Source organism: Mustela nivalis, assembly GCF_964662115.1.
Source record: "Mustela nivalis genome assembly, chromosome: 7".
Lineage (NCBI taxonomy): Eukaryota > Metazoa > Chordata > Mammalia > Carnivora > Mustelidae > Mustela > Mustela nivalis.
In genome coordinates this window covers 47,265,835-47,292,121 of record NC_139026.1, presented here as the reverse complement: position 1 = coordinate 47,292,121, position 26,287 = coordinate 47,265,835, and the positions used below count along the sequence as shown (strand labels likewise).

Below are 26,287 nucleotides of genomic sequence, written 5' to 3'. Positions count from 1 at the left end.
AAACTTATAATAAAAAGTTGTCTAGGGGCACCTGGGTGGCTCAGTCATTAAGTGTCAGCCTTTAGCTCAGGTCGTGGTCCTAGGGTCCTAGGATTGAGCCCCGCATTGGGCTCCCTCTTCAGCAGAAAGCCTGCTTCTCCATCTCCCACTCCCCCTGTTTCTGTTCCTTCTCTCGCTGTCTCTCTCTGTCAAATAAATAAATAAAAATCTTAAAAAAAAAGAGTCTAAATCAGAACTCTTGATTTCAGCCCAAACTTGCCTTTTTCTAGTTGTCTCTATGTTGGTCAATAATACCTCCCACACTCTGTTGGCCAAGCATAAAAGCTAAAGGTCATTCCTGGATTTTTTTTTCTCCTGATATTCCTCTTCCCTTCCAATCTATTAGCAAGTATTGTTGGTTTTATTTCTGAGACAAATCTCTAATCCTTATACTTCTTTCCATTTTCTTTCCTTTTTTTTTTTTTTAAAGATTTTATTTATTTATTTGAGAAAGAGACAATGAGAGAGAGCATGAGTAAGGAGAAGGTCAGAGGGAGAAAGAGACTCCCCGTGGAGCTGGGAGCCCGATGCAGGACTCAATCCGGGAACTCCGGGATCATGACCTGAGCCGAAGGCAGTCGTCCAACCAACTGAGCCACCCAGGCGTCCCTTCCTTCCATTTTCTTAATCAAAATCACCACCATCACCATTTGCCTGACTATAATTGGATTATTCTCTCTGCTTCTATATTTGTGCCTTTTTAATTCTCTATTCAACAGCCAAAGTTATTATCTTTTTTAAACCTACCTCATTTTATATATTACCATCCTTAAAACCCTCCAATGGTTCCCTATTATCCTCAGAACAGAAGCGAACATTCCATGCTTGAATTGACTTGCAAAGTACTCTATAGAGACCTGTCCCCCGCATACCTCTCCAACTTCACCCAGTTCGACTCAATAGTCCTGTGGACCTCGAGGCCTTTGCAATTGTTGCCCACTTCTGCACCTGGAACTTGTGTGTGCTATAGATCCCATAAAAACATACTGTGCACTTAAAAGTACATGTTCTTAAAACTTAAAAGATGACCAAGCCCAATAAACTGTTTGTTAAAGCCAGAATGTGGTATATCCCAATTTAGCTTCCTGTTTCTTAAAAAAGAGAAAGGAACTTAACAGTAACGAATGATAAATCAGCTAGGCTTATCTCTAGGATGGTAAGATTATTCAACTGAGTTACTAAGAGAGTTACTAAGAAAAAAAAATAGTCTCCAACTGAGTAGCCTTTAACTGAAATTTAACTCCATGCACATCTGGTATTATTAAGGTATATATAAATCTTTCTAATTAAAACGTAATGGGGAAACTATTGAATTGTTGCATGTTAAAATGATCTGTGCAAGGGCTCAGTCTGTGGGTGGCTCAGTCGTTTACGTCTGCCTTCGGCTCAGGTTATGATCTCAGGTCCTGGGATGGAGCCGCACATAGGACTTTGTGCTCAGCAGAGAGTCTGCTTCTCTCTCTCTCCCTCTGCCCCTCCCCACTGCTTGTACCCTCTCTCTCAAATAAATTAATAAGATCTTTAAAAAAATGATCTGTGTCCTCTACTCATCTCCAGGTGTCTATACTCACAAAAGGGACTAACACCCCCTTGCCTTCAAAAGAATTTTAATAGGTGGCCTGACTGAGTTATCAACAGTGGACAAGGGAATGAGTATTTAGTACATCTAAAAATTAAAGTGAAGGTTCTTTGACAGTCTATCTACTTGTGAATTTCCAAAACCTGTGTCTGTTTGAACCACTTGAAGCAAGAATAATTAAACGTGTCAGCTGCGTTCATCTTAAATCTGTACAACGTTCTGAAGTGTGGATGGAGAAAAGTCACTGAATCAAAGGGTTTCTGTATTCTGCTCAACTGTGTGGGGTAGAGGGCAGGTTTCATCACAGGATTCTTTTCTTCTCTTTTTAAATTCTCTAAATAGATACTTAAGTTATCTTTGCACTGTTCAAATAAAGCAAGGCATATTTACTCAAACTCCTTACTGGAGCAGCATGCGTATCTCCTATATTTACTCGCTCTTAATGGATGTTTGATTGGGAGGACCCAAGGGTTAGGGGGACAGAACCACTCTAGGCTTTTGAGGGTAATTCAATCATGCCTTTCACCGCCTGAAAGACACAAAGGTCCGGCGCTCTAGTGACTTCTCTGGAGCTATGGCATCTACCTCTCCAATTTATATTATTTGCCATAAAATAGCAATTCAATAGTTTTCCCATTACTTTTTTTTTTTTAAGATTATTATTTATTTGATAGACAGAGGTCACAAGTAGGTAGAGAGGCAGGCAGAGAGAGAGGAGGAAGCAGGCTTCCCGCGGAGCAGAGAACCCGATGCGGGGATCCATCCCAGCACCCTGGGATCATGACCTGAGCCGAAGGCAGAGGCTTTAACGCAGGGAGCTACCCAGGCGCCCCTTCCCATTACTTTTTAATTGGATTTATTTCCACCTTAATAATGCTAGATGCACATGGAGTCAAATTTCAGATAAATTTCAGACTTTGTATTACGTTTAGAAATTCAGTTATATACCAAAGTTATATATGATAAATGTGAATACATGAAAGCACATATAAAAATTTATATTCTATATACTCACGCAGTATAATGACATGACTATATGCTATACATTCATGTCTCACTTACTATGCATGGAAAAACTTTCCAGCTTCGACCCGAGAGTGCTTGGCCTTTAATAAGAATACATCTGGGCCTCGGATACGAAGATGAACACAGCCTGATGCCTGCCCCTAGGGGCAACATAGCTAAAGCCCCCAAAGTTGATCAGGAAAAGGGGTCCAGGGAGATGCTAAGTCCACCCAGGGGACTGGAGAAAGGCTTCCAGGAGGACTTAACATTTTGAACTAAGCCATGAAGAACTGAATGAGGGATCACAGGGTCTGTGACATCCATTCCCACTCAAAAAATGGGACATTGTACTACATTACCTCTGACTGTATTCATAACATCCTTGTGTACTTTGTCAGAAAGGTATCTGAGGCATGTATTTGGATAATTGTTCATGTGACTTCAGTTTTGCTCAAGTGTGGTTCTAGTTTCCTCAGAGATTCCTATCAGCGGAATTAAAAAACTGGGAAAGCAACAAATAGAAAGTTCTTTACTTAAACAGAAGGGGGATCTCGTTGGTTTCTTTTACTAGACTCTGTGGAAGGGTAAACCTTCCCAGTACATAAGCACGACTGTTACTGCCTTTATACCCCACCATAAGGCTGTTATCTTCAGCTCTGGGTAAGTTCTTGATAAGTCTGTGGAGCAGTTTGAAGGCAATTTGTTTGAAGTTGGCAGACTTTTTCTGATGCAGTGGAGACTAAGCCCTCCAGCTGAGCTTGCTGAAGCTACTATATGCCAAGGGTCACAGACCAGAAAATTTGTACTTTAAAACATCTGACATGCAGCAGTCCTTGCAACACTGAGATGAGAAACATTCTCAATGTGCAACTCATGTCTGTTTCCTTTTAACCAAACTCAAATTAGGACCAATGAACTCAGCAAACGACTATTCTCTGTTACATTGAATCACTGTGGAGCCAGGAAGAAGACCAGTTGCTTCAAATCACTAAATAGGAAGATTTGCTTTAATGGCCCTTCTCCTAACCCAGGTGCCAGTTGATGTCTGAAATCATCTTAAAAAAAAAAAAAAAAAAAAAAAATTTTTTTTTTTTTTTTTTTTTACTTTAGAGTTCTTTTTAATCTTACTAGGTACTCTTAAAGAAAGGGACATTCTAGATACACAAACTGAAAGCAGGAAACAGGATGAATGGCAGTTTTTATTGCTCAGTTCAGATACCACGGTCACCACCACAGTGTTGCCTCCAGACACGCGTGCCTGTTCATTAATTATGAACAGAGATCAAACACCTTTTGGATGCTGGCTACATGAACTTGAATCTAGGTCTGTGATTTTATTTCAACAGCTCCCAACCCCACCAGTTTATGCCTCTTTTTTTCATGCCCAATATTTTGCAACTCTTCCTTTACGATGCTGGCATACCACTCACAGAAAACACATTTATGTAGATAATTTCAAAACGATCGATATAGCATTCAGAGTATATAAAAGAGAAATAAAAGGGAAACAACTTATAATCAAACATGGTATCAGCAGGTAAAACCTGGGGCGGGAGCCACAAGAAGACATGAGAAAATCAGATGCCTGTACCTATCCTTGAGAGTCACCATGAACGTATCTGTTACAAAGGCAGATGGATTCGGGCGGGAGGGGGGGTGGGTAGTCACTAAAGATTTTACGAATGTGAAATCCCTCTCAGTCAAGTTCAGAGCTATGGAAAAGAGAATTTTCCCTCAGTTTACATACAGTTATGTTCCTCGAAAGTTCAGTATATATTAAAACTGTGGGAAAAGTTTTATTTGCACATAAAACAGAGTTTGGTTTTAGGCTCTGGTGTTTCACCTAGAGGGCATTAGAAAATGTGGGTGACAATTTTTTTTTTAACTTTGCATAACTATTCATACATTGCTGAGGAGACCAGAAGAATGCATCAGTAGGGTTCCCCCTCCCCAGACTTTTAAGTTACCACCTAAACCTCCCCCTCGCATTTCCAAAATTCCCCCTAGGGGGCGGTACTGCTCTTAATGAGAATCACTGTTCTCTAAAGAGATGGCATTTTGGTGGGTGGATGTCCCTCCTGTAAGCGTGCAAACCACAATCTCAGACCTCTCCTTTGCCTCATACTCAAGAGTTTTGGCATATAGAAAAAATTTACCTTTACAACAAAAGATGGAATCCAAACTGCTTTAGATGAAACTGAATACCTAAAAGGGGTCAAGGAATTCCACAGAAGAGCACTTAACACGTTAAAAAAAAAAACATTTAATATAGGACTTTTCTTGGATGTTAGAGGATATGCGTCAACTTTTTCAGAATCAAGGGTCAGAGGCAAGATGGGGTGCGGGAAGTACAAGGTGGAGGAGGTAAGAAACGGGGACAGAGAAAAACGTAATTGGAGAAATTTCAGAGTGAAAAAGTTTGAAAATTTGGCACAAGACACACATTGGTTTCATATACTGATAATTTGGTTCCTCTGTCATTTACTATATATAATTCACTTAATCTCAATTCTTCATATGTAAATTGGAGGATAATAACGGTATTTCATACCATTGTTAGAATGATCAGGTGATACATAATATCAGGCAAACTGTAAAAGTTGCTTGATGTTATTTTTTTAGTCCCTAGAGTATTGCTGTTTAGAGAGATTTGAGATCTAGAATCAAAACGGTTACTAGATAGAAGCAGAGTAAAATTCTATGTTACTTTTTGGATATTCTGTCTCAATTTCCTCTGTCCTCAATTTCCTCTTTCCTCATATCATACTACAAATGTAGGGTAAATCTAAATCCGTTTTGTATTTTATTTTATTTTTTCGTTCTGTATTTTAATAGGCAGTATCTTTAAGAAACCCTGAATGGTGAAAAACAAGGCTGACATCTGTGTTTCAGAAAAGGACTTTGCATTTCAGTCTTTTCAAGAGCCACAAAGGTTTGCCAAGCCATTGTAACTTTAAAATCACAAATGTGTTTTACAGCTGAAATTCTTAGATTTTAATAGTTTTGTATTTGGTCCTCAATGTCACATTTACATCATAATGAACATTTTAGGGGTGCCTGGGTGGCTCAGTTGGTTAAACATCAGACTTTTGATCTCAGCTCAGGTTGTTAAGAGTCATGAGTTCGAGCCCATGCTGGGCTTTGTGCTGGGTAGGGAACCTGCTTAAGATTTCCTCTCTCCCTCTGCCCCTGCCCCTCTGTGCACATGCTCTCTCTCTCTCAAAAAATAAATAAAAATGAATAATAACAATAGTGATAATAAAAACTAAAATGAGCATTTAATACAGGATCCCAAGCAAACTAGCTTTATGATCACACTTGAGAAACGAACAAAGTGTGACAGAAAACCAAATGCTGGGGCAAAGTTTTGCATACAATGTTCTTTTCTGAGGGCAAATCACCAGATAAAATCTACCCCACCAAGGGCAGTAAACAATGAGAGATGTGTGTGGGAGAACACTGTACATGCCTCTTCAGGGCAAGAGTCTAAACCATTTCTAGGTAGATTACTAGAATGGTAGCATCTGAAATGGTATTGCCCCTGGCAAGGTAATTACAATTAGTATCTGTTGAATACGGGAAGGTGAATGTTGTTGGGGAAGAAGCACGAGAAATAAATCTTCCCTTATACATTAAACAGTGAAAAATAGACACTTCAATAGTCTTTATTATTATGCTATTATTTTAAGAATGCAACCTAAGATCTACCATCTAAGCAAATTTTTAAGCATTTTAAGCATTAAGTATTGTTAACTGTAGGTTCGATGAAGTAAAGCAGATCTCCACAACTGATGCATCTTGTATGACCAACACATTGTGCTCTTGGACAAATACTAGAATAATCTTTTAAACCCCTAATGCCAGTACTGATTTAAGACTAATAGATATAGAGAAGTTGTTTTCTTCTTAGCTTACATTTCTTGTGAGATTATGAAAATCAATACAATCTTTTTGGCACAGCAATTTGATTACATGTATCAAATATATAAAACTGCTTAAGACCTGGTAATTTTGAAATTTTTCCCTAACAGAAGCTACTGTATCCTTAGCAGGAGTGGCTTTTATGTAGCACTTTCTATGTGCCAGGAATTATCCAACAACTCCAGGACACATTGCTACAGAGTAAAGGATTTAGAATTTGCACTTACTGTGGTTCCAAAGCCAGTGTTCCGACCATTTTCACCGTCTTCCCTAGGATGAGGTCTACTCTGGCATTGTTTGTAATAGGAAGATTTTAGAAATGCACACCCATCAGTGGGATAGAAGTTAAATAAAAACTAGGATATCCATTGGTAGGACACAAAGCAGGCATTAAAATCCAGTTTTTTTTTTTTAAAGATTTGATTTATTTGATAGAGATCACAAGTAGGCAGAGAAAGATGGGGAAGCAGGCTCCCTGATGAGCAGAGACACACTCCCCCCCCCCCCATGCGGGCTCGGGGCTCCATCCCAGGACACTGGGACCATGACATGAGCTGAAGACAGAGGTTTAACCCACTGAGCCACACACGCCCCTAAAATCAAGTTTTAGAAATAACATGTTTGCATGGACAAACAAGATAATTGGCTTACTGTGGGGGAGAAAGGCACAGAACAGTACACATAGTGATTTTAGTATACGGTTTTCTTTGTATGGTGGTAAGATTTTAATTTTCTTCCTGGTGCTTTGCTCTATCTTCCAAATTTTCTAAATGAACTTAAATTCCTTTTGTCCTAAGAAGAAAGTTACTACCAAACTTCTGTCTAGGTCAGTAGAGCCCAATCTAAATGTATAATGCAAATCATATAATTTAAAAATTTTCTAACCTCACTAACAGAAGTAAAAAGTAGGTAAAATTTTAAAAATAATTTTAACCTATAGTTCTTAGTTGTCATTTCAACAGGTGATCAGCATAAAAACATTATTATTTTACTTTTTTTGTATTAAGTCTACAAAAATCACTTTTAGCACATCTCAGTTCTTTAGTCACACTCCGATTGCTCAATATCCAGGTGACTAATGACTACCGTCATGAACAACACAGCTATCAATCCATGGCAGAAGCTAGGTTTTCAAATCACATGTGCCCCAAACAGGACTCTTAAACCCTCCACTAACAACCTCATTCTCCTTGTAATCATCTACATCTGTGCCAAACTGCTTCTTTAAATGTCAAAGAGATGGGTTTGGGGAATCAAGGATCTGCATTTGAATCCTTTGACACTTAACTGGCTGTGTGAACTTCAGCAAGTTAATTAACTTCCCTGTGCTTCATTTGACCTGTTTTTTTGTTTGTTTTTTTAAAGATTTTATTTATTTATTTGACAGACAGAGATCACAGGAGGCAGAGAGGCAGAGAAAGAGGAAGGAAGCAGGCTCCCCGCTGAGCAGAGAGCCCGAATCGGGGCTTGATTCCAAGACCCTGGAATCATGACCTGAGTGGAAGGCAGAGGCTTTAACCCACTGAGCCACCCAGGAGCCCCTTGACCTGTTTTGTAAACAAGAATAACAATACCTACTCAGAGTCACTGAGATTGAAATAATGTATTAAAACATAATATGAAAAGCACTTGATAACAAATTTTTATTATCTATTCCTTGCCCTTTGCAACCTTCTTTATTCAGATAAAGTAAAGGTTAGACTTAGCGGAAGTCTTAAAGCGGAGAATTCGGAGATAGTAGAAAATCTCATTTTAAATGGTCCTAAAGCTAGAAAAAGGAATACTCATTCACTGCTGGGAACACAGCCTGGCACAGTCACTCTGGAAAACAGTATGGAGGTTCCTCAAAAAGTTAAAAATGGGAGCATCTGGGTGGCTCAGTGGGTTAAAGCCTCTGCCTTCTGCTCGGGACATGATCTCAGGGTCCTGGGATAGAGCCCCACATCAGGCTTTCTGCTCAGCAGGGAGCCTGCTTCCTCCTCTCTCTCTGCCTGCCTCTCTGCCTACTTGTGATCTCTCTCTCTCTCTCTCTGGGTGTGTCAAATAAATGAATAAATTATTAAAAAAAAAAAGTTAAAAATAGAACTACTCTACCATCCAGTAACTTTACTACTGGGTATTTCCCCAAAGAATACTAAGGTATACATGTACCCCTGTATTTATAGCAGCACGATTCACAATAGTTAAGATATGGAAGCAGCCAAGTGTCCACTGATTGATGATTGGATAAAGAATATGTGGTATGTATATTTATACACACACATACAAACACACAAAATGAAGTATTATTCAGCCATAAAAAATAATGAAATCATACCACTTACAATGACATGGACAAAGTATAATGGTAAGCAAAATGTCAGAGAAAGAGAAATACCCTATGATTTCACGCATATGTGGAATTTAAAAAACAAATGAACAAAATGAAGAAAGAGACTCTTAATTATAGAAAACAAACTGATAGTTACCAGAGGAGCGGAGAAGGGAGTGCAGGATGGGTGAAATGGGCTGAGGGGGATTAAGGAATGCACTTGTGATGAACACTGGGTAATGTATGGAAGTGCTGAATCACTATATTGTACCTGAAACTAATATAACACCATAAATTAACCAGAATTAAAAACTTAAAAAAGGAAAAAAAAAAAAAAGAAAAGAAGTGGCAGGAAAAAAAAATACATACATACATACACATGCACAGTCCTAGAACTAATGCTGGGGGGTGTGGAGAGGCTTGTTGGGGAAATCCACAATAAATATAATTGTCCTTTAAAGGGGGCTACCTAACAGTAGGCAATGAATGGCACACAACTTTGCTTACTTCACAAAAGCTTTCACTCAGCAAACATTCAGTTCATTTAAAAAAAGGATAAAAATTACTGAATATGTGCCAGCATCATACTAGACAGAGGGGGTTAGGAGTGGAAAAAAAGGGGGGGTATATTTGCTTAACTAAATGGAGGAATGAATAAACCGATAAATATTGTACCTTTTCTAAGTTTTCTCAACTTGGTTGTCAGTTTCTGGAGTTGCTTCTCTCGTTTCACCGAAGATTTTACTAGGTCATTAGGTCATGGGGTTTCCTCCAAAAGGTTCAAACGAAATATGGTCAGTCTAGTATGGCTGAATCTGGGTGAAGGGTGTATGTGTGTTCAACCTTTGTGTGGGTTTCAAGCATTTCAAAATAAAAAACTTAAAAGCACCAGTTATAATGTAAGGTAATCATCATGACGCTATCAATGCTTTTAAAGCGTCGTTGTTTATACTAGATCATCAGAACCATATAGATGCCCCCAAAAGGCAAATGAAGACAATTCCTATAACCAAGAGGATAAAACACTATACAGCAACCAATTTAACCTCTGCAGACCTTGTCAGTTCATAGAGACATGTAATGAAAAAATGTGAATGGAGGAAGAAAAGCAGAATGGGATTCATGATTAAAACAAAAATCCACTCGATGTGCATTTACAAAACCTAAAAATGTATTTGACCGGGTAGGAATATTCCTTTCTCTTCTAGGTAGATTGCCCAGGTTCATAATAAATTAAATAAATAACACGTATCATAAAGGCTGTTTGCTAAGCAGACTATCCTACACCAGAGGGTGGGACAGCCAGGGAAAACTGCCTATCTAGTGAAAAGAGGACCAACAAATGAGCACTGGTTTTCAATGGTCATGAAAACATGCAGTGAGTGATACAGTGTACAGTTTAACCCACCACCTGGAAACTTTTTCCTAATTGGGGTAATTATGCAGAACAATATATTGAACACAAACATTTGATGACTAGTGTCAGATTTTATTTTTACAGGAAAACATCTCAGTCCTTTACCCATAAGAGTGCATACAAAGTTGGGGAGGGGGAGCCTAGCGGCTTTCACTGTCATGGTCATCCGATATCATGCAAAACAGATCAGAGGAGCTGGTTCACATTATTAAAAGATTCTCCAATTTTCTTTCACAAGCACTTTGTGCTTGAAAACATAAAAACTTGCCAAATCATTTAGTACTTAAAATTAACAACACCCTCATCATTTTGTGGTCTAAATGATGGCAGAACAATAACTCAAGGTATTTGCTTTATTAATATAATTAGTATTCTTAGATCTTTTAAAATTGGTCTTCTTGAACCCTAGGGGGAAATGATTTCAAAAGGCTGAATACATATGCTCATTCAAGATACAATTTCTTACACATCCAACCTTTGTAATTTGGATTATAGAGCAGTACAGAGTAATTCTGGCACCAACTCTTTGGCAATGTTGTTTGAAAACAAAGATACCATTACACACATGACCCAGCATTTTTTATGTTGCATTGGATGTAAGTAAATAGGTCTTAACATAAAAACCATGACTAATTTTTTTTTCTTAAAAATATGGTAATTAAGAGGCACTCCCTGGTTCAAAAGCTCAGAGCTGAAATCTAGGTAGTTTGAATACACCTTAGAAAGAGAGAAGCTCCAAATAGCATAAACTTAACAAAACTTTTGGTTTAAGCATTAAGTTTTCAGGTAATCTCTTCCGGGGTAGCAATATAAAAAGATGAAGAAATAACAATGTTTGACAAAGTATTTGACTTTCCCCAAAATATCTACACCTTTAAGTAGAAGGATCTGAATGCCAGTCTGCTTATGAAATCTACCATCTGGTGATCCTGAGCAAAATACTTAATATCTCTGATTCAAATTCCTTGTCTATCAGAATGAGACTTAATATACAGTTATTTATATTTAATATATTAATTTCTAAATTAAAACAATAAAGCAGTTAAATGATAAATGTGAAAATGCTAGTCTCAATCATTACTAACATATTTATTATCCAGCAATTGCCTTATCCAAATAGATAATCTTAAAAGAGCCTTTAATCAGTATCAGTCACTTCTTTACATAACTTTAATCCAGAGGGCTAATTACGCATGACACAAATCTTACCAACGGTACTATTTAACATAAACTTATAGAAAGGATAGTTTTGCATCACTTTATGTCCTAGGGCTGATTATACACAACAGAAATCTCGCCAACAGAACTTTACTATTTTAGCTTAAAGGAGACTTTGAAAAAACCGAAATGATACTAACAGTCCAAATCCTATTTAAAGAAGCCAACAAAGGGGGAAAGCTGCGATGGATAAACGGACACCTTCTTGACATAAGTTTACCTACCAAGAAAAAAACAAAAATACACACCTCAAGCAACTAGTGCCTGCAAGATGGAAAAAGAACAAGTCTCAATGGCACTGAATGACAGCAGAGACGTCTCCTAAAATTCAGGTCTTCCTACTACTTCCCTTGCAAACTAAGACAACACAACACACAAAAGCAGAAGCCCACCAACACGCAAGGCACCAGCTTGCCCTCTTGGATCTCCTTTTTGAGTCGCTCCAAGGAAAGGGGGCAGGCAGCTAAGGTGGATTTAATGAATGAAAGCGAGGACTGGGGGTTTGGGCAAGTGCACGAGACGGACCCTACCTTTCACAGACCTCCCAACACTGTGTAAGCGAGTGATAGAACTGTAGTTTCGGGCCACGTTCTTCAAAAACGCTTCCATCTCTTCCTGGTGGTGGTAGCCGAAGTCCAGCGCACCCCCCAAGGGCAGCAGCAGCCCTAGCCAGAGGCGGACGAAGTCCATGTTCTGGAGATGAATACAAATAACAAAGCTGAGAACAGAGGCGGGAAGGGCTGCGGCGGTCCCCGGCTCGGCTCAGCGCTGTACCGTCAGGTCCCCTGACCCCACCGCTGCCCGCGCCCGGGAAGGTGAACGTGGGAAGCAGCACCTTCGAGAGTTGGTGTGAGCGGAGCCCGGGCAGCCCCGAGTGCCCTCCATCCCACCGCCCTCCCCTTCTTCCTTCCCTCCCTCCGGTCCGCGAGCCGCCGCCGCAGCTGCCAGGAGCTCCGCGCGCCCTCAGCCTCACCCTTGCCCAGGCGCGCACCTCCACCCGCCGCCGGCAGCCCGCCGGGGCCCGACATTATAGCCGGGCGGGGGGACGGGCGCTCCCGGACCCCGCCCCCGGCGCCTGACTGACGTGCCGCCGGCCCACTCGGGCGCCGCGCGGGTCCCTGGTGGGCGGGGCCGGGGCCGCTCAGCGCCCTTCGCACCTGGGCGGACTGGAACCCGCGCGGCGCGGGCTTACCGGGGTGCGGCGGCCCGTGCGGGTGCGCGGTCGAGGGTGGCGGAGCGCGGTGTAATCTTTGAGTCGCCTGTCGCGGTCTCAGGCTTTGCCGGTGCCCTGGCTTGGAAGCACGTCCTGCCCTCGGCCACGGCTCCGGCGAAGGGCATGCGGGCGTTTGGGTGTCTCCAGCTGCTGCGAGTGTTCAGCTGTGGAGCCGGGCCCTTGGCTCGGCTGCAGCCCCGGGACGCCTGCAGCCCGGGACGCCGTGAGAGCTCTGCACGTCCCAGCTGTGGCAGGCTCCCGGGCCGTGCTCTGAAGACGCGTGGGATTCAAGAGAGAAGAACGCGTGTGTGTAGAAGTTTTCAATTGCCAACTGTGCAGTATAGGAGAATTTCCGACAAATTTACTTGGTGCGTGAGATTGGCTACATCAGTTAAATTTAAAACTTGGAAATCACATGGAAGAAACACAGCCACTATTTGTAAATCCAACACTCCCTAGGCCAATTTTACTTCTCTGTTTCTTAAACGCTTCTTTCTGGAAGGATAGGGTGGTCTACATTTGCATCAGGGAGAACAGATCTCACCAAAACCCAAGAGGCGGTTTATGGTGTGGGCCAAGACCTCACACACCTGTCATACATTACCAGTCAGAGAGATTGGAGATTTGTGCCAAGGGTCCAGTGAACCTAAAAAGCTTGAAAACCCCTGATTTGGAATAACATTCCTCTTTAACAGATTAAAAAATACTAGTGCACCACTGAAAACTAATTGAACAGATTTTTTCCCGGTGAGGTCCTGGAAAGGACATTTTTAAAAAGCTTCGAGTGAATCAAATATGCATCCGGAGCTGAAAACCGCTATTGATTTGCCTGCCTCTTCTTTGTTGCAGACACAGATAACTATTGTAGAATTGAGCTCTCAGGAACAATGAGGCCTCCTGTGATTTCCAAGCACCAGAGCCTGGAGGGATAAAGCCTAAGACTGGTGTCAAAAGATTTGGGTTCCAATCCTCACTCCTATACCTACCGAACTAAAGTTGGCAGGCACATTGTAAGAACTGTATGAGGTGCTTATTAAATAATCTAGTTTAATTCATAAGCCTTTAGACAGACTTTTCTAAGTGTTGGAAAATCTTGACGTTGTTGGGTTTTTGAGCAGATTTCTTTTTAAGCATGCAGCAGCTACTATGCTGTGACTTCTACTAGGTGGCTTGAAGAGGTTCTTTTACTGCCATTCACTGACAAAGAGGCTTCAAAGGAGGTGGAGCAGGGTTGAGGAGTTAACATTTAGGCAAAGTTACTATGAAAATGGGAAAGGCAGCTGAGGAGGAACAAAGTGAAAGCTGGCTGATTGGACTTTAGAAATGATACATTTGTTATAGAAGAAAGTAGCAGTTACAGGACTTCCTTCAGTGGTACTATGGCTGGGGACTGGAGATATGGTGGCTTTGTCAATATTGAAGTAGAGATTGCAAGGGTTGTTGTACCAAAAAAACAAAGGGGTGAAGTATAGTTGAAATTACTACCCTTGGGATTCACAGTAGGGAGGAAGGGAAGCAAATTCAGAGGAGAACCAATCAGAGAATGGAGGGAGAGAGTACAGAGAATTGAGGGCTGAAGGTCTAAAACCTAGTGACTCAAAGTGTGGTCTAGGCCGATGCCCAACCAACTGAGCCACCCAGGTCTGCCTTCCTTTGGCTCAGGTCATGGTCTGGGGGTTCTGGGATGGAGCACCAGGTCCGGTTTCCTGCTCTGCGGGAGCCTGCTTCTCCCTCTCCCTGCCACTCCTCCTGCTTGTACTCTTATCTTTCCCTGTGTCAAATAAATAAATAAAATTAGAAGAAAAAAAAGTGTGTTCCAGGAAGAGCACTGACATCACCTGTAAGCTTGTTGGAAAGGCAGGCTCCCTTGTCCCATACAAACCTACTGAATCAGAATGTGAATTTTAATAAGATTCTAGTTAATCCATATGTGCATTCAAATTTGATCTGCACTGGTCTAGACATAGTAAAGGCTTAGTTAGGGTCTAATGAGAAATAAAGAAAAATAGAAGGTTGGTCTAATAGAGTAATACTCTGAAGTATAAGACTTCAGAGTTGATCTTTCTAAGTATGACACCACTAACAATAAAACCACAATAAAGAGGCTAATAATTTGATGACGCAAAAAATGTATAACTTCTATAAAGGAAAACTCAGCATAAATGTTACCAGAAAAATTACAAACTGGAAGAAAGAATTATGAGCTTTTGCAAAACCAAGAATGGACAAAAGATAATAATTAGCAGCTCACAAAAGGAGTAATACAAATGACCAATAAACATAGTAAAAGCTACCAACCTGATTAGCAATCAAAGAATTTATAAGTTGTTTTTTTTTTAAAGATTTTATTTATTTATTTGACACAGAGAGATCACAAATAGGCAGAGAGGCAGGCAGAGAGAGAGAGAGAGGAGGAAGCAGGCTCCCCGCTGAGCAGAGAGCCCGATGCGGGGCTCCATCCCAGGACCCTGAGATCTTGACCTGAGCCGAAGGCAGCGGCTTAACCCACTGAGCCACCGAGGTGCCCCAAGAATTTATAAGTTTAAAGGGCAAAATAGTATTGTGTTTTGCATTTCACTAAGAAAGATTTAAAAGATGGACAGTACTTGGATAAGATCCGAGGAAATGGCATTTCTGCTGTTTAAATGGTACTATAAATTGATATAATACTATCTGGAGAACTATCTGGGAATAGACATCAACATTTAAAATATGTTCTTTTCTAGGAATTTAAGTTATGCAGGAACTCAAAGAAGTGCTAAATTTGTATATGTTAGGACTGTTATTAGCACCACTGTTTTTAATTGTTAAAAAAAAATAGATAAGTGTAAATTTTAAGTAATAGTAGACTGATTATGTCAGTGGTTCTCAACTGGGATAAGATTGGCCACAGAAGCCATTTGGAAGAGCTGGAAATATTTTTTTTAAAAAAAGATTTTATTTATTTATTTGAGAGCGAGAGGGAGTGCTCAAGCTCACAGGGGCAGGTGGGGGAGGGGTGGGGGGAGGATCAGGGGGACAGGCAGAAGGGGAGGAGCAGAGGGGGAGGGAGAGGGACAGAGAGATTATTTTGCTGATCACAGGGCCTCATGCCCAGCTCTATCTCAGGATCCTGAGATTATGACCTAAGCAGAAATCAAGAGTCAGATTCTTACTTACTGAACCATCCAGGGGCCCCTAGCTGGACGCGTATTTAAGGGACCAGGGGGATGATAACACTGGCATGTAACTGGTAGATGGCAGGAATGCTACAGAACATCCTACAATGCACAGTCCAAGCCCTGCGATAAATTATCCAGCCCCAAATGTCAGTGTTGAGGTTGAGACACCCTGGGTTAGATAAAGAACATTACATCCATAAAATAAATTGTTTTTCAGCCATAATAATGATGATGTCTGTCTCTATTTATTGGCTGGGAAAGATAAATCATTCAGTGGCAAAAACCAAATTACAAAAGTAAAATGAATGATAAGATCCCATTTTGGAAAGCAAACAAAAAGCTCCTCCCGACAGCAAATTTAAAATGTTGCAAAATGCTGAGTGGTATGCTCTAGAAGGCAACGTCTTGATTCTCTCTTTTGAATCTTTTTGTATTTTCTGAAAAAAATTTTCCAGGAAAGGGGTCCCTGAGTGGCTCAGTCGGTTAAGCGTCTGCCTTCGGCTCAGGTCGTGGTCCCGGGGTCCTGGGATTGAGTGCCGCATTGGGCTTCCTGCTCTGCGGGAAGTCTGCTTCTCCCTCTTCCTGCTGCTCCCCCTGCTTGTGCTCTCTCCCTGTCAAATAAAAAAATAAAATATTTAAAAAAAATTTTTCCCGGAAACATGTTACTTCTTTTAAGCGGAAAAACAAGGCATTTTCATCTAAAAGCAGTAGAGAGCAAAAAGCACAGAAATATCTGAGATGAACGGTTCTGAAAGAATAGAGTATCTAAAATCCTTTGTACTGAGTTACAGAAGTGAAGAAGAGTGAAGATGTGAATTACAGAACTGAGGAAGGACACTGGAAATGGGATAGGAGGGACCTGAAAAGGGAGAGGATGGATCCGTCCTGCCCAGAGGCACGAAGGTCTCCAAGTTAGGGGCAGGAATTGGAACAGAGGGAAAGACTATAGCTCGGGGCTAGATACTTCAACAACCGTCAACAAGAATGAGAACAGAAGTGTCACTAGATTTTGTGATTTTTTTTTTTTGGAAAGATTTTATTTATTTGAGAGGGAGAGAGAGCAGGCGTAAGTCGGGGAGAGAGGGAGAGAGAGAAGCAGACTCCCCACTGAGCAGGGAGCCCAATTCGGGCCTCAATCTCAGGACCTTGAGATCATGACCTGAGCTGAAGGCAGATGCTTAACCCACTGAGCTACCCAGGTGCCCAAGATTTTAAATATTTTAAACAGTACCAAGTTGTACTTCTATAAAATGTCAAAGTATAATTTTAAAATGTTATAAAATAATGCTCATACAAATACAGTTAAACACAGGTCAAGTTTTTAACTATTGAGAAAATCAGCAGTAAACAAAGATGATTTAAAGAAAGATAAGAGAAATAATGTGCATTTTCAGTATAAGAAAATACTGAAGTCATTCTAAATTATTGCTAAATTTAGATATAAATCTGATTAATGTTTTACAGGACAATAAACTATGACCTTTGGTGCTATCTTCTTTACAGAGCAGAAATTATGAGCATCGTACCAATTTTCTACAAGTTAACAACTAAAATTCCTTTTTTAAAGGATAAGTTTAAATTTATACCTAGTAAATAAATTGAATCAATAATGAATAACCTACCCAAACCAGAAGTTTCAGGCCCTGCTCAGTTTACTGGTGAATTCTACCAAACATTTAAAGAAGAATTTATACCAATCCTCTACAAACTCTTTCAGAGGATAGAACCAGAGGGAACACTTCCTAATTTGTTCTATGAGGTCAACATTACCCTAATACTAAAACTAGATAAAAGCATTATAAGAAAAGAAAACTATAGGCCAATATCTGTCATGAATATAGATGCAAAGATCCTTAACAAAATATTAGTAAATCAAATCCAAAGTATAAAAAAAATTATGTGTCATGACCAACTAGACTTTATCCCAGGTATGCAAACCTCGTTGAACATTCAAAAATTAATTAATGTTGGGGTGCCTGGGTGGCTCAGTGGGTTATAGCCTCTGCCTTCAGCTCGGGTCATGGTCCCGGGGTCCTGGGATCAAGCCCCATATTGGGCTCTCTGCTCAGCAGGGAGGCTGCTTCCCTTCCTCTCTCTCTGCCTGCCTCTCTGCCTACTTGTGATATCTGTCTGTCAAATAAATAAATAAAATCTTTTAAAAAATTAATGTTGTCCATCACATTCATAGATCAAAAAAGGAAAAATCACGTGATCATATCAATAGATGCAGAAAAAGCATTTAACAAAATCCAACACCCATTCATGATAAAAACTCTCAGTAAACTAGGAATAGAGGGAAATTTTCTCAAATTGATAAAGACTATCTACAAAAAACCTAAACTCACATCGTACTTAATGGTAAGAAACTCAAAGCTTTTCCAGTAAGCTCAGGAACAAGCCAAGGATGTTCCCTCCCACTACTGATTTCAATTTTATACTGAAAGTCCTTCCTAATACAACAAGGAGGGCAAAAAAAAAAAGGCATACAACTGGGAAGGAGATATAAAACTGTTTTTGTTCACAGGTGATATGATTGTGTAGAAAATCCAAAAGAATTGACAAACTCCTGGAACCAATAAGTGATTATAGTAAGACTGTGGGATACACAGTTACTATTACAAAATCAATTGCTTTCCCATATACTAACAATGAATAAGTGGGATTTGAAGTTAATAACATAATAGCAGGGGCGCCTGGGTGGCTCAGTGGGTTAAGCCGCTGCCTTCGGCTCAGGTCATGATCTCGCGTCACTGGATCGAGTCCCGCATCGGGCTCTCTGCTCAGCAGGGAGCCTGCTTCCTCCTCTCTCTCTCTCTCTCTCTCTGCCTGCCTCTCTGCCTACTTGTGATCTCTCTCTGTCAAATAAATAAATAAAATCTTAAAAAAAAAAACATAATAGCATTACATTAGCCCCCCCCCCCCCCCCCGCGCCAATGAAATACTTAGGTATAAAACCAACAAAATATGTACCAGATCTGTATGAGGAATACCACAAAACTCTGGTGAATGATATCAAAAAAGTAAAACAAATGGAGGGATATTCCATGTGTATGAATCCCAATAGTGTGAGCTTGTGTGCCATGCTGCCTCCCGCAACATCCTGAGACCAAAGACTTTGTCCCCTTCCCCGAAGCAGCAGCGGAGGATGTCGAGGGCAGGAGCGGAAACGAGAGGTGTGACATCAACGGCTCGGGCGTGGCATTCGAGATTTTTGGAGATGAACTTCTTCCACCCAAACAGAATCATGTTTATTAAAAAAAAAAAAAAAAAAAGATAGGAAGGCTGGGAATAGTAAGACTCAGTATTGTCAAGATGTCAGTTCTTCCCAACTTGCTGTATAGATTTCGATGCAAACCCAATTAAAATCCCAACAAGTTATTTTGTTGGTATTAACAACCTGATTTTAAAGTTTATATGGAGGGGCACCCGGGTGGCTCAGTCAGTTAAAGCGTCTGCCTTCAGGAACTCGGGTCCTGATCCTGAGTCCTGGGATAGAGTCGAACATTGAGCTCCCTGCCTAGGGGGGAGACTGCTTCTCCTTCTGCCTGCCATTACCCTTACTTGTACTCTCTTGGTCTCTCTCTCTTTCACACTCTCTGATAAATAAACAAAAACTTAAAAAAAAAAAAAAGTTTATATGGAAAGGCAAAAGCTCCAGAATAGCTAACACTATGTTGAAAGAGAAGAACAAAGCTGGAGGACTGATGCTTTCCGACTTCAAGACTTATTCTACGGCGCCTGGACGGCTCAGTGGTTTAAGCCTCTGCCTTCCGCTCAGGTCATGATCTCAGGGTCCTGGGCTCAAGCCGCATATCAGGCTCTCTACTCAGCGGGGAGCCTGCTTCACCCTTTCTCTCTGCCTCTACCCACCTCTCTGCCTACTTGTGATCTCTTGCTCTTTGTCTAATAAATAAGTAAAAGCTTAAAAAAAAAATTTACTCTAAAGCTACAGTAATCAAAGTAGTGTGGTACCAGTAAAAGAAGGGATAAATAGGTCAATGGAACAGAATAGAGTCCAAAAATAGACCTCCATATATACAGCCAACTGATCTTTTTTTTTAAAAAAAAGATTTTATTTATTTATTTGACAGAGAGAGATTACAAGTAGGCAGAGAGAGAGAGGAGGAACAGGCTCCCTGCTGAACAGAGAGCCCGATGTGGGACTCCATCCCAGGACCCTGAGATCATGACCTGAGCCGAAGGCAGTGGCTTAACCCACTGAGCCACCCAGGCACCCCTAAACTGATCTTTGACAAAGGAGCAAAAGCAATACAACAAAGCAAAATAGTCTATTTAATAAATGGTACTGGGACAACTGCACAGCCATAGGCAAAAAACGTGGATCTAGATGCTGTCCTTACACCCTTCACAAAAATGCATTCAAAATGGTTCATAAGCCTAATGTAACACCTACAAAGCTATAAAACTCCTAGAAGATAACAGAAGAAAGCCCAGATGATCTTGGGTGTGGTGACGCTTTTTGAGATATAATACCAAAGACAGGAATCATGAAAAAAAATTGATAAGGTGGACTTTATTAAAATGAAAAACTTTTGTTTGGCAAAAAGACAATATCGAGAGAATTAGAAGACAAGACACAGGTTGAAAGAAATTATTTGCAAATGCACATCCAATAAAGGACTATTAACCAAAATATACAAAGAACTCCAAAGACTCAAGAATAGGAAAATAACTTGATTGGAAAATGGTCCTAAGACCTTAACAGAACCTTCTTCAAAGAAGATATACAGATGGAAAATAAGGGTATGAAATGATGCTCCCCATCATATATTTTAATGAAAATTAAAATAACAGTAAGATACCACTATGCACCTGTCAGAAGAGCCAAAATCTGAAACATCAAATGCTGGTGAGGATATGGAACAGCAGAAACTCTAATATATTGCTGGTAGAAGTGCAAAATGGTACAGTCGCTTTGGAAGACAGTTTGATGATTCCTTACAAAACCAAACAAATTCTTTTCATACAATCCAGTAACCCTGCTCCATGGTATTTAGCCAAATGAGATAAAAAAAAAAAAAGTATGTCCATACAAAAACCTGTACAATGACGTTTATTGAAGTTTTATTCATAATTACAAAACTTGAAAGCAACTAAGACGTTCTTCAGTAGACTGTGATCCAATCCAGTAATGACATGTTGTCCACTGCTAAGAAGAAATGAGCTATCAACCCGTGATGAGATGGGGATGAACCTTGAGTGCATATTACAAAGAGAAAGAAGCCAATCTGAAAAGACTAAGTATAATATGAGTCCAACTATAGGATATTCTACGAAAGAAGGAATTATGAAAAAAAATTGATAAGGTGGACTTTATTAAAATGAAAAACTTTTGTTTGGCAAAAAGTGGAAAAGGTGAAACTATGGAGACAATAAAAAAGATAAGTAGTTGTCAAGGTGAACAGGTTGTGAGCGGCCAAGAGCACAGAGGACTGTTAGGGCAGTGATGATGACGGATGTATGTCATTATACATTGGTCCAAACTCATAGAACGCACAAAAATAAGAATGAACCCTAAGGTAAACGAGGGACTTTGGGTGATTACAATGCGTCAACATAGGTTCATCCGCCATGAAAAATGTACCGTTCTAGCAAGTGAAGCTAATGACGTAAGAGGCCACACATATGTAGCTCAGGAATCCAGGGGTCTCCTGCTATCAGGAAGGCAAGCGTTCCTATGAGAACCCTCATAAGTCCAAATGGTATAAAGCAAAGAAACAATCATCATTCACTTATATGGAAGATTTCTTGAGCATTCCCAGACCCCACACAAATAACCTCTTTTGGACTTTTCTGGTATCTTAGGATACATCCTGATAGTGGAGGCACAACCTACATCCAGATAAAGCATAGATGCTCACAGACACTGTTGTGAGCCACAGCGGCTTGATGCTGAGAAGCTGAGGGTAGTGAGTTGGGGCACCACTCTTGCCCCTTGGGGTGCACACTGCCTCTCTGTTGGCTTGTGGCAAAGCAAACACTGGAGGCTAGTTTTACTTTTCATCTTTTTCTGTAAAAGTGAAAATCAGAAATAGATACTGATGTAGGTCTTTTGTAAAAGCAAAGTGGTGTAATACAAACTCTTGAGAAGCAGAAGATACCTGTAAATGGGAAATCTCTGGACCTCTTTCTCAAACTTTTTATAAACCAAAAACTGCTCTAATACATTGCCTTAGAAAAGGCAAATTTTCTTGAAATTTCACATGTAAAATGATGTCCTAATGCCTCTCACTGATTCTTTCCACTGCCTACCATTTCCTATTTACCTAAGAGGGTATTTAGGTTAAGCCTGACTCTTCAGGTACCTCTCACTCTGCACTATACCTACCTCTTATCAACTGTCTCCAGCAAATCAGATCTATCCCCCCACCGGAACTGGATTTGTTATTATCTGATAAACACAAAAGAAGAAAGGGACTCTACAATGTTGCCGAATAGAAAGATTATAATATTTAGCAAAGGATTTGGAAGTCATTAGTGAAAAGCTAGATGGTTTCCATGACGGTCCAGAATTTGATCCTTCCCCTTAACTACCATGGAGTGATATCTAAAGAACACAACAAAAATAAAAGAATACACAAAAATAAAAGGACTGGAATGCCTGGGTGGCTCAGTTGGTTAAGTATCTGCCTTCTGCTCAGGTCATGATCCCAGGGTCCTTAGAATTGAGTCTTGCATGAGGCTCCCTGTTCAACGGGGAGCCTGCTTCTCCCTCTTCCTCTGCCCCTGCCCCTGCTTGTGCTGTCTCTCTCTCTCTCTAAAATAAAATAAAATAAAATAAAATGACTGAAAAATGCTATTTAAGTCATCAAAAAGCACAGCATAGGGGCACCTGGGTGTCTCAGTCAGTTAATCATCTGGTTTTGGCTCAGGTCATGATCTCAGGGTTCTGGGGTCAAGTCACGTGTCGGGTTCTCTGCTCAGCAGGGAGCCTGCTTCTCCCTCTTCCTCTGCTTGTGCTCTCTCTCTCTGTGTCAAATAAATAAATAAAATCTTCAAAAGAAAAAAAAAAAAAGGCACAGCCTAGTTCCTGGAAGAGTATGAGAAAACATAGCATGCCTGTAAAGGCATCCACCATCACCATTCTTTCCGTGGTCCCTCTTCAGCACTGGGTCATTGTGGGAGCAGACCTATATGTGGCTCTGCCCCACTCTCTTATTTTCACTTACTCACCCCTTTATCAAGTATTTATTGTTTACTCTGTGCCAGGCACTAGGATGTTGCCTAAGGATTACAACTGTGAGCGAGACAGGCCAAATCCTGGTCCTCATGTAGCTTACGTTCTACAAGAGCCCAAATTCTCCAATTAGAGAACATCATATGTTCTCAGAAACCTGGGATCTTTTCTGGGGGCTGGCTTGACATTCCTTTCTGCCTCTTACATCTTATCTTTAGTGGTGTGGACCACATTCTTCACTGCACAGCATGGCCTTCTTGGCTTAATATTTTCTCTATTTACTGAAAGTGAAGTAGAATTATAATTTAATCAGATTCTTGGCTTAATATTTACTCTATTTACTGAGAGTGAAGCAGAATTATAATTTAATCAGATTATATAATTTAAAGATTTTATTTATAATTTAGCCCAGTAGGTGCTAACACATGACTTGAGAAACACTCTCAGGAAACACTAAAACAAGTGGAAAATTTAATCTGGTCCAGTAAGCTACCTCTAGAGTAAGTGAAGCACTGTGTTATAATTTTTTTTTTTTTTAAGAGATCACAGAGAGAGAGGAAGGGAAGCAGGCCCCCTGCTGAGCAGAGAGCCCGATGTGGGACTCAATCCCAGGACCCTGAGATCATGACCTGAGCTGAAGGCAGCGGCTTAACCCACTGAGCCACCCAGGCGCCCCATGTGTTATAATTTTTTGTTTCCCTCATGGCGTCTAGGTCAGTGTGCAGTACATGCTTGCTGATTTATAAATGTTACTCTAGGAAGGATAGAACATCAACATATAATACGTAATAAGCAACACAGTGACTTTTAGAAATTGTATCTTTGGAACCAGACAACCCAAATTTAAACCTTAGGTCTCTGTCACTTTCTATGTGTCCTTGAGGGTGTCACTTAACCTCTGTTTTCACATTCTTAATCTATAAAATGGGGCAAATCATGGTATCGATCTTACAGGATGATAGGGAATTTAAGGGATGCATATATTAAACGAGTTAGTATAAGCTAAGAGCTTATAACCAACAGTGGCATATTGGCAGTGCTTCATAAGATCCAGACTAAACCTATTATTATTATTACCACTAGTGAACATGAACAAAACAGAAAGAAAGGAATATAAGGCCTAATATATGTTTGTTTCTCTTTTATTTCTACATGCTAGCCTCTTCCAACGTACTCCCAGCAGTGGAATAGATCTTTACCAGTTGTGATAATTTACTATCAGGGAGCAATTGTTAGACCAATGACTTTTTCTCTTCAGAGCATGGTCTTTGAGCACAAAAGTAATTCTTTTCTTCTATGCTTTATATATATACATACATAAGTATATTATATATATAATATATACATATATATAAGTATATTATATATATATTATATATAATAGATTTGAAAGAAAGCTTCCTGGGCCTAATAAGACAAATTTCCAAAGCTAAGATGGTAACATTTAACATTGAATCTGGTCATTAGATTATGTAGGTATCAAACCATCGGATGTAAGAGCAGATGATAAATGTACTCTTATCTCTTTAGGAAATGGTGTAATCACCAAATTCTGTTTTCCTCTGTGCTTTGTATTAAATGTTGAGAAGTAGTCATCTTTGGCTCATTTTTAAAAATATATGTATTTTTAAAGATTTTATTTATTTATTTGAGAGATGGGTCACAGGTAGGCAGAGAGAGCAGAACGGAAGCAGACTCCCTGCTGAGCAGAGAGCCTGACTCAGGGCTCGATCCCGGACGCTGGGATCATGACCTGAGCAGCTAAAGGCAGAGGCTTTAACCCACTGAGCCACCCAGGTGCCCCTTGGCTCATTTAAAAAAAAAAAAAAAAAACCTGTATATTTGAGAAACAAATACCCCCACTTGTTAATATTCCATACCCACCAGGAAAAGGGGTGGGGGTGGGGAGAAAGAAAGAAAAAGATGTACATAAATTAGAATGACAAAGAGACTATTTGAATATAGTTGAAACTTGTAAGTTTCACCTATTGTAGAGGCAGCTTTTAAACTGCTAAGAATTGATACTACACACGATTTTAGCCAAAAGGCTGTGAAGTGATATAGAGGATGCTTTAGACAACAGGTTTGAGCAATGGAAACCTGACCGAGGCAGAAGGGCCCCAAATGACCCAGAGCCCCTGACTGAATACAGGTGATCTACCTCAAAACGCCCTAACTAACCAATGGGCTACTTATAACCAGGAAGAGTCACCAGAAAAGGGAGCACTCCTGACATCCTCCCCATACCCCTTCACCCTCCCTCTTTAAAGCAGCCCCCACCCACCGCCTCCTTGCAGACAGAATCCCCCTCTCTGTCCTCCCTCCTCCCCCACCCCAAGTATTCAGTACACTTCTCTTTTCTTTGTCCTGCCTCCAGGGAATCCTTTAATGGTCCACCCCATGAGCTCCCCCCCCCATTTGGAGGCCCTCCACCAATCAGGAGTGACACCTCATTTAGACACAGTCTAATCATTTACTTTCCAGTTGATTGTTTTAAAAACAGCCCAAATCTTGTCCATTCAACAATGGGCTCCACAAAGTCAAATTATAAATACATTCAGATAACACTCAAAGCAAACTCTCTTGTCTTCTCATGCTTAATTGATTCATTCATTCAGGGTGCCAGTGTTATGGGATTTTTTTCCTTGGCCGGTGCCCCTGGTTCTTGGTCACACGGCTTGGAAGAATGGAGAGGCCCACCAGAGTGGTGAGCAGAGCAAGGAGATGGTACAAAGCTCCCAAAGAGGGAGGGGACCCGAGAGGGTTGCCATAGGAGTTTTGGAGTCTAGGGGTTTTTATGGGCTCCTTGGAGGTCTGTTTTAATCTGATGAACCCTCCTGTGCCTGTCATCCAATTAGGTTTTTGTCACCTGTGTATGTATCTATGGGAAAGGCTGGAGGGCTCCTTCTTGGGGGTGTGTAAAATCCTTCTAAGGGCGGTTTTTCTCTTAGGGTGGGGCACCTTGTCCTTGCCCACCTGCCTTCCAACTATTCTTCATCACCAGTAATTATTTATTGAGCATTTAATAATATGCTAAGCACTGGGAATGCCATGGATGATGGGAGAAACAGTGGTCACTTTAATAGAGCTCATATTCTATTAGGGAAAACTTCAACCACCACTCAATGACCATGTTGATCTGTGTTACAAACGGGAAATTGTAGATACTGTGACCCAGACTAACAGAAGGTTCTAACTGGATAGGGGTGGCCATGAGTGGAGGTC

General features: G+C 40.5%; 1 protein-coding gene and 1 long non-coding RNA gene across 7 annotated transcripts in view; both read right to left on the bottom strand.

The window, feature by feature from the left end:
• LOC309870558 overlaps positions 1-9,911 on the bottom strand; it is a 41,134-nt gene extending 31,223 nt beyond the window's left edge. Inside the window, exon 1 of the long non-coding RNA XR_014314705.1 lies at positions 9,531-9,911. This is a non-coding gene — a long non-coding RNA (uncharacterized lncRNA). The remainder of the gene's footprint in view (positions 1-9,530) is intronic.
• The window catches only part of CPM (carboxypeptidase M), a 105,208-nt gene that overhangs the window by 59,923 nt on the left and 18,998 nt on the right, over positions 1-26,287 (bottom strand). For 2 of the 6 annotated variants that reach the window (XM_082742912.1, XM_082742914.1), the window contains 2 exons: positions 12,683-12,973; positions 12,021-12,183 (listed from right to left, as the gene is read on the bottom strand). In XM_082742912.1, coding sequence (XP_082599038.1) covers positions 12,021-12,180 — 160 coding nt within the window. In that variant the 5' untranslated portion in view covers positions 12,181-12,183; positions 12,683-12,973. Of the gene's footprint in view, positions 1-12,020; positions 12,184-12,463; positions 12,551-12,682; positions 12,974-26,287 lie in introns of those variants that run through there. The other 4 variants (XM_082742913.1, XM_082742915.1, XM_082742911.1 and 1 more) reach the window with 3 other exon arrangements.